Consider the following 14,028-nt stretch of genomic DNA (forward strand, 5'->3'; position numbering starts at 1 on the left):
CTATAAATAATTGTAACTCAATAGGACAGGGACTTGCACCCAAACTGCTTTGTTTCAAGTCTTACCTCTATTTCTTACAGCTGACTCATCTTGGGCAAGTGACCTTGCTTTGCCTCAGTGATCTGTTTGGTGGACAAAAATATATATCCTCCCCTGTTGGACTGTTGTGTGCTCAAATGAGTTCATATAAGTAAATGCACTGTAGGTTGTTGCAGTAGATGATAGTAATAGTATAAAGAGCTTCAATACAAATCATGACAAAAATGATAGACATCACAAGGTAAAAAGGACAAATGTAATGAGCAAAGTAATTCACAAATGAAGAATTAAATTAGCTAATATATGCCAGTATTTGCCTACCAAACTGGCTAAGATTTTAGAACCCCAGAAGGAGACAAAGTTTGTGAAGCTATGTGGAAAATAACATTCTCATTCACCATGTGTAGAACTAAAGTTCAGTGCAGCTATTTCTGGCAAGCATTAATCTCCATGTACCAAAAACCTTAAAGGTATAGGTACAAAGCCTTCAAGCCTTAGAGGTACTCAGCCTATAAAGCAGCAACTCTACTTTTCTTTTCCAACATTTAAATATTTGTTTATTTATCTATTTATTTGACTGTCCAGGTCTTAGTTGCCGTATGCAGGATGTTTAGCTGAAGCATGCAAACTCTCAGTTGCCACATGTGGAATCTAGTTCCCTGACCAGGGATCGAATCTGGAACCCTGCACTGGGAGCGTGGAGTCTTAGTTACTGGACCACCAGGGAATTCTTGGAAACCTCACTTTTAGAATATGATTAAGAGAAGCAATCATGGATGGTCCTACATTTAAACACAGGGAAGTTCAGAGTAACATTTTTCATAAGAGCAAACAATGTTGAAAACAACTAAATGCTCAATACAGACGGTCAGGTGAGCATGTTGCATTTCTGTATATAGTGAAATAACTGGAGGCAGTTAAAAAATTCAGTACTATCCCTGTGATAGCCTGCATTTTTTAATTCTACAGTAAAATGCTTTAATGTGTAAAAGAATAGTTAATGATATAGAAAAATGCCCAAAATATATTCTGGATTGTAAAAACAGGATACAAAACAATATATGCCAAATTATCTAATCCTGAGGATCTACGTTTTTGTGCCTAATGGCATCAATTGCATTTGAAAGATAGTTTTATGCCAATGCCCATCATGAATTTCAAGGTGGAAATTCCTGTAACATGTGAGAAATCATCAGGTGCTCAGATAGGCCAACACAGTTATTTAACAAGGAGCAAGTCTACTGTAGCATGAAATAGAAAAATAAAATGTTGTAGGATAACTCTGAATGGTGTTGTTTCAAAGAAAATGAAAATAGTGCTTGCTTTGGTGAAATATTCTTGCTTCTTAAAAAACAACTGATGAAATTTCCTACAATTTTCCTTGTAAGAGGAGGGGGGCCATGCATCAAAACATCCATCATCTCCCCCTTGTGTGACCGAAACCCACCTCTGACCTCCAGAGCCCTCAGAAGGAGATGCTTCGTCAGCGTCTGCCCAGCACTCGAGGAGCAGAGATAAGGAGGGAGGGGACTTCCCAAGGAGAGCTGCGGACTGGAGGCTAAGGTCTAGGGGGCGATAGTCAGCTCTGAGACGAGACGGGGCTGCACTGAGTCTCAGCCAGACCAGCGCCCACATCTGAGAGGGCCGCCTCCACCAGGCTGGAGACCAGATTTTCTGCAGCCCCAGCCCTGAGGCCTGCCGTCCTCTCACTCAGGGGAAACCAGCTCCAGGGAGGAACAGGAGAGGGTATGAGGCAGAAAGTGCTCCCTATAGAGTCACAGCAGATCCTGGGAGGGGAAAGGACCATCCCAGGCCCTCATCACATCAGGAAACGTCACGGGGACCAGGGCAGGGACTCGGGAACTTATACACCTGGGGCTGCACATTAACTGATCTCTACAGACAAGAGGTCTCCTCTCCTGGCTGTGGGCTTCTGCTTCATAATGGACACCTGGTGAGGCCAGCAGGCAGAGCCTCTCACAGAGCCCAGTGCTGGGCAGACACATCAACAAGCAGAGGGGAGCCCGGGGGATGGGGGAGAGGAGCCAGAGAGAGGCAGGCATGTGCACGATTGTCTCTGATCTGGTTACATGCAGCGGACATGACACCCAGCCCTGTGAAACCCTGTGTGCCTCACAGCCCAATGGACTCAGTCCCTGCTCAGCAGGCCCGTTCCTCTCACAGAGACAGGATCCACATACTCCTCACACACCCTCACACACACACATACACACAAACTCATACACTCCCACTCCACACACACACACAAACTCCTCACTCCTCACACACACACACCCTCACATACTCCTCACACACACACAAACTCCTCACACATGCCTCACAATCACACACACACGCACAACCTCACACACTCCTCACACCCTCACACACTCCTCACTCACCCTCTCTCTCTCTCTCACATACACACACACAAGCACAGAGCCTACAGGAGCATAGACACAGGAAACATGGGGACCCAGGGGCAGTGCTCACACACCAGGCACATGGAGCGTGTGGGAACAGCCCAGAGTCCCAGCTGAGCTCAGTCACTGGACCTTCCACACACTGGGAGCCACTGGGACTCCTAGAAGCTCCCTGAGAACAAGGGAGACAGTGGAGGGACTCAGGCTGACCCAGCTTGGTCCAGACCAAACCTCACTGCTCTGTAAAATCTGCCGCTATGACCAGTGGACCCCCCACAGGAGAGGGACCAGTATTCACAGTCAGCGTGGCTCCTTTTTGGTCAAAAACACTGAGGCTCAGCTCCAGAACCCCAGACACCTTTCCCTTCACCAAGGCATCCACTCCCTGCTGTGGACCCAGGACAGAGGGGCAGCTCTTACCTTGACCACCCACCACGGTGCCGAGGAGGAGGACACAGAGTCCCTGGAGGGAGAGGTGTCGGCTCAGAGCCATCCTGACCCCACGTCCTCAAGGTCACAGTCCCAGCTGCAGGATCAGCCTGTGAGGAGGCGTCAGGGTGCCGACCGGGGTCTATATAGACCATCCCCTACATCCTCCCTCCTGAGAGCCAATAGCGACACCTTTCACCATTTCAGGCACTATCGGAGGCTGCATCTGCCACTTTCTGAAGCTCAAACACCAATGAGCTTCTGAATCTTCAACATCTCCTTATATGAGCAACACGGTCCTTTGACCTCCTGCTTCCGTGGTCCTGAGAGCTGGGCTCCCTGACTGCGGCTGGAGTAGAAAACTCACATCAAAAACTATGAGTACCATTCTTTCCTCTGATTACCCTGGCCAATCCCCAAGGATGGTAAGATCTTGCAGGATCAGGTTGTGGAACTCATTGGACCATGAACAATAATTTTAGTGGTATCAAGCATTGACCTTCCCCAGCACTGAGCTCAAGGTCAAGCAGAGTACTACAAGAAGGCTTCAAATACAAGAATATTTCTCAGGCCAACAGAAAATGAGGACAAGGATGGCAGGAATTCAGAGGTGACCATGGAGAGGGTGGGGAGGAACCATTAAGTTGAGTGGATGAGATTGCAGGTCTTTCTTCTCTGCTCAGAATGATCTGGAGACTGGGTCCTGGATAAGGTGCGTGTGTGCTCAGTTGTGTCCTACTCTTTGTGACCCCATGGACTGTAACCTGCCAGGCTCCTCTGTCCATAGGATTTCCTAGGCAAGAATACTGGAGTGGGTTGCCATTTCCTTCTCCAGGGGATCTTCTTGACCCAGGGATTGAACCCACATCTGTGTCTCCTGCATTGGCAGGGGGGGGGGGGGGGGGGGGGGGTGGAGGGGGGGCGGGGTGGGGGGGGGAGGGGGGCGGTGGTTATTGCTGAACCACCTGGGAAGCCCTATAAGGGATTTTCAGACATGCTAAAGTCCCTTTCCATTTATTGCATTTCATTTTATGTGAAATACCCCTTTCAGCTAGTCAACAAATGATGCTTCAGGAGAGAAAGAGATTGCTGTTACAGGAAACAAAGAGAAAGTAGGAGTTATCATTCAACTCTAGCCTGCCAAGATAGGCTTTGGGTGATCTAAGAGAAGAAAATATATAACTTAGAAAGATTTAGGTTTTCTAAACTTCACATTGTCACTCTTTGCATATTGAGAGTTTTGTTTTATAGGATTCAGAACACCCTTGTATTATAAGCCATAACTAAAGAAGATGTAAAATATAATTTAATGCAACTGCCCTCAGACAGAAGGATAAATAGAAAGTATTCTGCTATATAGTGACTGCATGCAAGGGGCAAAGAAGAAGCGAGTGAAGCAGAAAAGAGAAGAGGGTTCATTCATTCTGAATTTTAGAGGAAAGGTGGCAGCAAGAATGGAATTAAGGTGGATTGAGGGCACAGAGCCAAGCAGAAGGGACTGATGTCCAGTGTGGCCATTGCTGCCTTGTTCTGTTTCCACCAATCAGAGTAACTCCCAGATGTTCTCCAGAAAGTAGCCCAGGGACCAGTATAGAGACTGAGTAGGGCCATAAGTGATGCAAGACAGAGCTCCCCACTGAAATTCAAGGTCATCAACATACTGCCCTCATTCCTCATACTCCCTTAGGCTCAAGATTCCCATGACACCCCTGTGGTCCACACAAACCCACTCTGAGGCCCCTTCACCCTGACTCTCATCACTTCAGCACAAATGTGGGAAGGACCCCCCTGTGACACACACACCCCAGAGTCCCCACTGGAGCTCAGAGATGGCTTCACACCCTCCCACACCCGAAGGTCCCAGTGGGGCCAACACTGAGGGCAGCTGTGGACCAGTCCACAGCCCTGTCACATCCCCACCGGAAGAACCCCTCATCCCAGTCAGCAGACTTAGCTTCTCTGTCCTTGAGACTCAGGTAAATTAAAAGGGAGAGAAGTCAACTGAACATATGCTTTTCTCCCTCTAAATATGCTAATATTAACCTATTATTTTACAACAGTCACTTATTTGCCCTGTGTTCCTCTGACTTCCAAAGCTCAATCTGTACATGAACCCCATCTCCTCTGGATGCTTAATACAGTAGTGATAATAACTAATTACAAATGTCAGAACCAGAATATAAACTCAGGCACTGGAGTAGGAACAGGATCTGCTCTGTCACTAGAGTTGATGCTCTACTCCCCCTGGGTCCCAGAGTCATTATTCCTTACCCAGTTATGGACTCTGCAGCATCACCAGAAACCACCAGACAAATACCTAAAACAGGACCTGCTTCCTGAAGTCCAGGCATTCCTCCCACAGGATGACACAGGGATGCATTTAGTGAACCAGGTACACATGGTCTCACCTCAGGATTGAGATCTTGCAGGTAACATACAGTTAGGGACTCCATACCCTGTTATAAGGATGGAGTGAGCTGGAAGGAAGGGTTAACCCAGGGCTGGCAGGCTGTGCCCAGGCAGCATCCTCTACCCCAGAGCTGGGGATGCAGGTCAACATGGACCAACTCACCCTTTGATGAAGATTCGTCTTCTCTGACACATAAGGAAATCTAAGTGTCCAATCTCATCCAAGATTTGAAGGAGGAAAGCTTTAGGGAGGACACTAACCCAGCTGTGTCCACAATGAACTTCAGAGGTCAGAAGAACAAACTTGGGAGCCAGTTTGCCTTGTCCTGACTTGGAGTTCAGCCACATACCATGCGTGTGACCTTGAACAGGGTCCTTACACTCTCTATGTAGTGGTTCCATCTGTAAAAGAATGATTATACTTGTGTTTAGATGACAGAGTTCTGCTTAGAATTAAATGAGTTGGCATTAGTAAGAGATATAACCACTAGTCAACAGTAGTACACAGTAGTGGTGGAGAAGCAATATTAGAGGCCCTCTCTCCATCCCATCCCAGGAATCACAGCACTCTAGAAAAGGAATTAAATTATGTTACCTGGAGCCTTGACTGGTGCTGTCAGAACTCTTCCAGGAACCACATGCTGTGATGGTGATTGGTGCCAGAGTTGTGAGTCTTCCACACATCACCCCTTCTCTCTGTGCCCCAGAGAGAGGTTCTACTGCTCATGAACCTTGACCTTACCAACTGTGAACCTCATGAATTAAGTTGTTTACTTGCTAATTTTACTTTATAAATTCATGGACTTGGTAAAAGTTCTGTGTCTAATTCACCTCCTTATCCCCAGTGCTTGCTAATTAAAAATCCTAAATGATATCTTTTGTATACCTGAATGAATGAATGTCAGCCTGGTATTTTATACAAATCATTTCAATCAAAATAAATCTTTTGAGAAATAATTTAACTTGGTGTGGGGGCTTAACAGCACAGTGAAGTTATGTCAATTGTTGTAAAGATATTTAAATACAATTAAATGGTATAAACTATGTACATTTTGCTTCTACACTTTTCTGCAATGAATGCAGTAAATTGCAACACCAGAAACAATCCTAGCCCCATTCCAAGAGCAGTGTTGAGACAGCCAGTTCTAAACACATATAAACACTGCATCTTTGTATATCTGAAGATAAAGAAGACAAACCTCAGCACACTGACAGGTGAACACCATGAAGCCTCCTGTTCTGGTCTTAATCAGATATGGCCAAGTGGTCAGGATGTTTATATATTTATCATTTGGCATATTTTCAATTCAAACCACACATAACTGTAACAGGAAGAAATTTTGTTATAAAAAAAATTTAGTTTAACAACTTCCGTATTGAATTAGAAGTGCAGAAGTAAAGAGCAGGAAGAATCCTGTTCTTTAACTTAGACTAACTGTTTTTTGGTCTTATGGATTGTAAAGCAATACAATATGTAGCATTATTATTCCCAAATCACCATGAAAATATGGAGGTTTCAGAGGTTCAGTAATCTCTTTGCTAGGAAAATTAATAATTAAATATCCTTGGTAGAGGGACATTTTCAGGACCTAATCAGAGTGACTAATATACAGAATATTTTTTAATTAAAAAAGAACTATACAACTTCAAAAGGAAACAATTAATTGAGTTGTTACACCAAAGCATTGGAGACCCACCTCACCATCTGTGTTCCTTGCATGGCTGGGACCGAAATTTGTAAAGGCTTGTTTACTAAAGACCACTTCAACACAAGGGCATGTGATGAGCTTGGTCATGAGCTAGTCATGAGCTGACTGAGGTCCAACCCATCATCTCTGTTCAACCATTTACAGTCTATAACTGGCAACATCGAACAGAGTATGGTGCTGGATTGGCCTCATTCATTCCTCCATAGTGCAGCATCAGATACCCAGAGACCAGAGCAATCAAAGCTACTAAATCAAAGACAAGCAGATTCTAAGTGGAGAGCATGCAGACCAAGGACCCTTCCCCACTGCTGTTGGAAAAGAAGAAGCCCTCCCACCCCAGACACCATCTGTGGGAGGAGAAACAAGAAGATGCTTCCTGAAATAGAGGAAAATCAGTCTTAGCAGGGAGCTTGAACTAAAGTTGACAAGATAATTATTAAAGTAAACCCAAGCTAACTTGGGGGACATATTTTAAATGGGAGAGTCTGTGTTAACTTCATGGAACTTTCACTCCATGTAAACACCCCTTGCTACTGCACAAGATGAAATCAGTCATAAAAATAGTGAATATTACATTTATGCATGTTTGAATCTAGAGGACACATTTTCAAGCCCACTACAGAAAGAAAATATGTATAACTTCCTTTGTTTTTAAATGTACAGAGTTATCACCTCTGTGAACTCTTTCTAATTCCTCCAGTTCAGAATTACTGCTATGTCTATTTAATCTGTAAAAACATTCTTTTTGTCTCTAAAGTGGTGTTTCTTTTTTTTTTTTCTTTTTTTTTATTAGTTGGAGGCTAATTACTTTACAATATTGTAGTGGTTTTTGTCATACATTGACAAGAATCAGCCATGGTTTTACATGTATTCCCCATCCCGATCCCCCCTCCCACCTCCCTCTCCGCCCGATCCCTCTGGGTCTTCCCAGTGCACCAGGTCCGAGCACTTGTCTCATGCATCCAACCTGGGCTGGTGATCTGTTTCACCCTAGATGCTCAACATCACTCATTATCAGAGAAATGCAAATCAAAACCACAGTGAGGTACCATTACACTCCAGTCAGGATGGCTGCTATCCAAAAAGTCTACAAGCAATAAATGCTGGAGAGGGTGTGGAGAAAAGGGAACCCTCTTACACTGTTGGTGGGAATGCGAATTAGTACAGCCACTATGGAAAACAGTGTGGAGATTTCTTAAAAAGCTGGAAATAGAACTGCCATATGACCCAGCAATCCCACTTCTGGGCATACACACCGAGGAAACCAGATCTGATAAAGTGGTGTTTCTTGAGAGCAAGTATTGTGTCTTGTTCTTCAGCATCTCCATAAGGTCAAGTAAAGACACATAGAAAGAGCTTAACAAATATCAGATAAGAAATGAATGCATGAACAAATGCTGACAATCACCCTGCAGTTAGTGATACTGAGTGGGGGAGGGAGGTGGGAGCAGGGGAGACACAAATCTGCTTAATCCCATTCGAACAAGCTGCAGTGGAGTAAGGAGTCAGAGACACACCAGACAAAGGAGCCAGAGAGAAAATGCCTTCAAATCCCACTCCAGAGGGTCAGATCACGTTCATCTCTGCACAGAGCTGTACCTCAGAAGCTTCTCCAAGGTGAGAAAAAACTGACAGCACTGCTCTCAAGAGTTCTACTGAAGGATGTGGATAGACAGTAATACTCATCAAATAGCTGTATTTCTACTCCCCAGTGACTCATTCTGGGCAATGAAACATGGGTGGTGTCACCTGTGTCACTTCTGAGTGGAGGCAGGAAAAGCCCAAGTGTGACTCTGTAGTCTCTCTCTTTTTCCTGTCACAGAAGCTGCGTGTTCCAGATGGTGCACGTGCAAGAGCCTCACAGACCACAGACATCTGTAGGTTGTAATGAGTGTGTGTGTGTGTGTGTCTGTATGAGTATGAGTACATACTTACATACATATGAGTATGTAAGTATGCTTTCATTTCTGTCTGTTTGTGTATATGTATGTGTGTATGTGTGTGTGTATTGCCACTGAGATTTGGGGGTCACTTTTTCCAGCAGCAGAACAGAGTCTCTTCTGATGGATACAAAGGAGAAAGAAGACTTGAAAAGAAGACAGAATCTGTCACATGAAGCAGGTACTTTCCTAGATCGCCTCTTCCTTCTCTGTCTTCATCTTAAGCTACTCCCTCTGAGCTCACCTTGCTTCCTCTGTTGAGCTCAGTTGTTTCTCTGTCACCATTTCTGACTGACCAACAACTAGATCTAAATCCCGTCTAACAGCACCCGCACCGGTGCATCTCCTGTTCCCTTTACTTCACTCTGTGCTGACAGTCAGGCTCAGTTTCCCAAATTTCTCTCTTAGCATCTTGACCTTCATCCTTAAACAGCTCTTCTTTCCTCTGAGTTAACCAATCCATCATCTTTGATCCTTTTTACCTTCCACCAATCCTGTACTAATGAAAAGGTAGCATGTATTTCTAAGCCCCCTAAGTTTTTTCTTGATTTCCTGAACAAATCTGATTCCTGGATTTAGTGCTCCATGCAGATAATTAACTAGTTCACCTTTGGTTAAGCAACATTTTGCTGATTTCTACCCCGCCCCAACTCAAGAAAATGGCACATTCAAAACCTGTATTCTTGTGAGCACAGCCCTAGGGATCCCCTCATAGGACTTGGAAGGGGCTGGTGTAAGGACAGGCTGTGAAGGTGAAGCTTTGTTAGCTTCATGATTAATCCGTCTCTGTTCAGAGTTGTAATTGCCAACTCCAGAGCTATTGAGCTCTTGTGGGTGGTCATTCTTAAACCACTTAAATCCAAGATTAGTGCCACTGGAATGGCACTCAGAGTTCAAAGGCTGAGTGGTTGCTCAGTTATGACCTGATGCTCTATTACACATGGAGCTTTGGTGCAGCTAAGTCCTGTCTGAGTACCAGCCTAAGAACACTGGAAATACAGCAAGATGTGTTCCTCCTTTAACATCTTAAAGTCTGTGAATAGATTCTCTTTTCCTTATCATCGAATCCTTCCCATCTGGGCATGCTACCCAAGACTCCTGCAGGCTGCAGGCAACTGCTGAGGCTCTGCCAAGGCCCAGGATTGGAGTGAGGCCTGTGTCTTAGTATAAGCTCTGTATTTCCACTCTCTATAAGTTAATAGTTGCTCATCTAAGGTTTGTTAAATGGTTGAATGGCACTATGCTAGACATTTAAGAGAAATTATCTTAAATATAAAGAACTATTTTTGAGGACATCATTTAGCTAATTGACATTTTTGTTTTAAAAGCAAATGTTTTCAGCAATTAACAGGGCAAAATTTGATTTTCAAAAAGAAGGCATATCACCACCAGATACATCACAACGAACTCTGCAAATCTCTATCTCTAAGGATACACAAGACAAACCACAGCACACTCACATGTGGCTTCTTACTAAGTCTTAATCAGACCCAACAGAGGAGACAGGGTATTTGGATGATTTATCATTTGGCAGTTTTTCAATTAAAACCACACAGGAACATTACAAGAAGAAAATATGCAATTAAAAAAAGTACAGCTGCACCATCTATATGACATAAGGAAGGAGATGAGGTGCAGAAAGAGTTCTTTGGCTTAAAATAACAAACAGACTAATTGGTCCTTCACTTTGTGGAAGGAGGGTCCTCTGGGACTGATACTGAAGGATGCTGTAGAGACCATGATAACTCGACTTTTCTGTACAACAGAACTGTGAACTGATCGTTTTGGATAATGATGTGCTTTGATTTTTCTCTCTCTACTTTTTGTGAATCTACTGTAGGTTTTTACATTTTTGTTGCCACATGGCTCACATAAAACATCTTACAGACACAATAGTCTATATTACACTGATAACAAATTAATTTCAATCACATACAAAAGCTCTACCTTTTGATCCCTCCTGTACTTTCTGTTTTTGATGTCAGAATTTGCCTCTCTTTATATTGTATATCACTAACAAAATATTTTTCTCTGTAGTTATTTTAATACTTCCCTTAGACCTGAGCTAACTAGTTAGCACACTACCATATTCAGTGTTAGAATATTCTGAATTGCATTACATATTTAGATTTACATGCCTGTTGTATATTTTCAGTTCTTTAATATAATAATTAGTATCCTTCATTTACCTTGAAGAACTCCCCTCAGCAATCTTGTAAGACAAAACTCTGTTTGTGAACTCCCTCAACTGTTATTTTTTGGGGAAAGTCTTTATCTCATCTTCATTTCTGAAAGACAACCTTCCTGAGAAAAGTATTTTGGTTTGCAGGCTTTTTCTTTCATCAGTTTGAATATATCATCCCTTTCTCTCTTGGCTTGTCAGCTTTCTTCTGAGAAGTCCACTGATATTCTTAAGGTTCTTCAGGGAATTTCTTTTTTGTGAGCATTTACTTTTATCTTGATGCTTCTAAAATTCTCCTTTTTGTTGATTACAAACAATGTGTCTTGGAGACAATCATTTTGAATGAACTCTGAGGAGTGAACTATTAGCTACAGGAACTTGGATGTCTAAATCTTATCAGATGTGGAACTTCCCTGGTATTATTTCTTTTGGTACCATCTCTGTCCCTTTCTCCCTCTCTTCTCCTTCTGGGACCCTAATAATGTTGCAGGTTGTTTCTGTGAATATTATCCCATTGTTCACACCAGTTCTTTCACACTTTTTTCATTCTTTTTTCTTCTTTGTCCTCTGGCTGGGTAATTTTAATTTTCTTGTCTTCTACCTCAAAGATTCTTCTGCTGTTGCTGATGGTCTCTGTAGCATTTTCCATTTTGTTGCATTTCATTCCTTGTAATCTTTAAAAGAATTTCTGTTTGATTCCTTCTCTCTTTCTGCCTCATTGCACAGCTTCAGGGATCTCAGTTCTCTGACCAGGATTGAATCCAGGCACAGCAGTGAAAGCATCAAATCCTAACCAGTAAACCAACATAAACTCCCTGTTTGCTTCCTTTTTTATGATTTCAGTCTCTTAAAAAAAAAAAACCTGAATTTATTCTGTGGAGCAACTCAGAGCCCATGTACAACAAATGCTGAGCCAGTGCTCTAGGACCTGCAAACCACAAATAGGAGCCGGCACTCTGCAATTACTGAAGCCTGAGTTCCTAGAGCCTGTGCTCCACAACAAGAGAAGCCCCTGCATAGAGAAACCTGCTGTCCACAAAATAGAGTAGTGCCTGCTTACCGCAACTAGAGAAAGCTCATGTGCAGCAACAAAGAACCAGTAAAGCCAAAAATTAAAAACAGTAACAATACTGATAATAAATAAATTTTAATCTTATTTTGTTCACATATTCTTTTTCTGAATTGGATTGTTTATCTGTGTTTTTTGGAGTTCACTGAGCTTCTTGGAGGGTATACTTTATTTCTTTCATCATATGTCATTTATTTCATTACTTCCCAATGGTGAATAGCCATGTGAGCTGCCCTGGGAGCAGTCCTATGTATCTTCCCATCCCCAAGCAGAGCCTAGAACTATGAAGACTGCAAGCGTGACTGTAGGTCAGAGCCCTGGACACCATGCAGAGCCATCAGCCAGGAACTGGGTGGATTCAACTCACAACCAGGCCATCACTCTCAGGTCTTATATTAGTTCAGCAGCTTCTCCACATGTCCACAGTGGAATTGGGGGGGTGGGTGTTGTGAAATGTAATCTTTACTTGGCCACTCCTACATGACAGCTCTCTCTACCCTGAAGAATCACAGCAGGATCACATTTACATTTTCAGTAGTAACCAGATTAAAGAAATCTTGAAACAGTGTGTTTTCAGAGACACCCATTAGCCTGAAATTCTTTCTTTAAGTTCTAGACATAATCCATCAAGCAATAGGACTATCAGAAAACCTGACTTGCTTCCTGAGAAATCTGTATGCAGGTCAAGGGGCAACAGTTACAACTGGACATGAAACAACAGACAGGTTCCAAATCCGGAAAGGAGTATGTCAAAGCTGTATATTGTCACCCTGCTCACTTAACTTATATGCAGAGTACATCATGAGGAATTCGGGACTGGAGGAAGCATAAGCTGGAATCAAGATTGCCGGGAGAAATATCAATAATCTCAGATATGCAGATGACACCACCCTTATGGCAGAAAGCAAGGAAAAACCAAAGAGCCTCTTCATGAAAGTGAAGAAGGAGAGTGAAAAATTTGGCTTAAAGCTCAACATTCAGAAAACTAAGATCATGGCATCTGGTCCCATCATTTCATGGCAGATAGATGGGGAAACAGTGGAAATAGTGGCTGACTTTATTTTTGGGGGGTCCAAAATCACTGTAGTTGGTGACTGCAGCCATGAAATTAAAAGACGTATTGTTCCTTGGAAGAAAAGCTATGACCAACCTCCATAGCATATTGAAAAGCAGAAATATTACTTTGCCAACAAAGGTCCATCTAGTCAAAGCTATGGTTTTTTCAGTAGTCATGTATAGATGTGAGAGTTGGATTATAAAGAAAGCTGAGCACTGATGTACTGATGCTTTTGAAGTGTGGTGTTGGAGAAGACTCTTGAGAGTCCCTTGGACAGCAAGGAGATCCAACTAGTCCATCCTAAAGGAAATCAGTCCTGAATGTTCATTGGAAGGACTGATGCTAAAGCTGAAACTCCAATACTTTGGCTATCTGATGCGAAGAACTGACTCATGTGAAAAGACCCTGATGCTGGGAAAGATTGAAGGTGGGAGGAGAAGGGGACAACAGAGGATGAGGTGGTTGGATGGCACCACATGACTCAGTGAACATGAGTTTGAGTAAGGTCTGGGAGTTGGTGATAAACAGGGAAACCTGACGTGCTGCAATCCATGGGGTCCCAAAGAGAGTTGGACACGACTGAGTGACTGAACTGAACTGAACTGAAATTCCTTTAAGAATTCAATCATATCAGATCGTTCCGTCCACATCTTTGGAACATAAATAGACAAATGTACCTGATCTTCTCATCTATATCCCTTCTTTTGGATCCCCTCTGCCTAGGCCTCCACTTCCTTGCCCTCTTGTCCCATGTGGATGTAGGGTGTGGGT

At 43.2% G+C, this 14,028-nt stretch overlaps 1 protein-coding gene across 1 annotated transcript in view; it reads right to left on the bottom strand.

Moving 5' to 3' along the window:
* Positions 1 to 2,989, bottom strand: part of LOC110122998 (antigen WC1.1-like) — a gene marked incomplete at its 3' end in the record, with an annotated part of 52,236 nt that extends 49,247 nt beyond the window's left edge. The window contains 1 exon segment of the mRNA XM_070464048.1: positions 2,883 to 2,989. Coding sequence (XP_070320149.1) covers positions 2,883 to 2,955 — 73 coding nt within the window.
* Positions 2,990 to 14,028: the final 11,039 nt, after the last annotated feature.

This window comes from Odocoileus virginianus, unplaced genomic scaffold, assembly GCF_023699985.2.
Source record: "Odocoileus virginianus isolate 20LAN1187 ecotype Illinois unplaced genomic scaffold, Ovbor_1.2 Unplaced_Contig_11, whole genome shotgun sequence".
Classification (NCBI taxonomy): domain Eukaryota; kingdom Metazoa; phylum Chordata; class Mammalia; order Artiodactyla; family Cervidae; genus Odocoileus; species Odocoileus virginianus.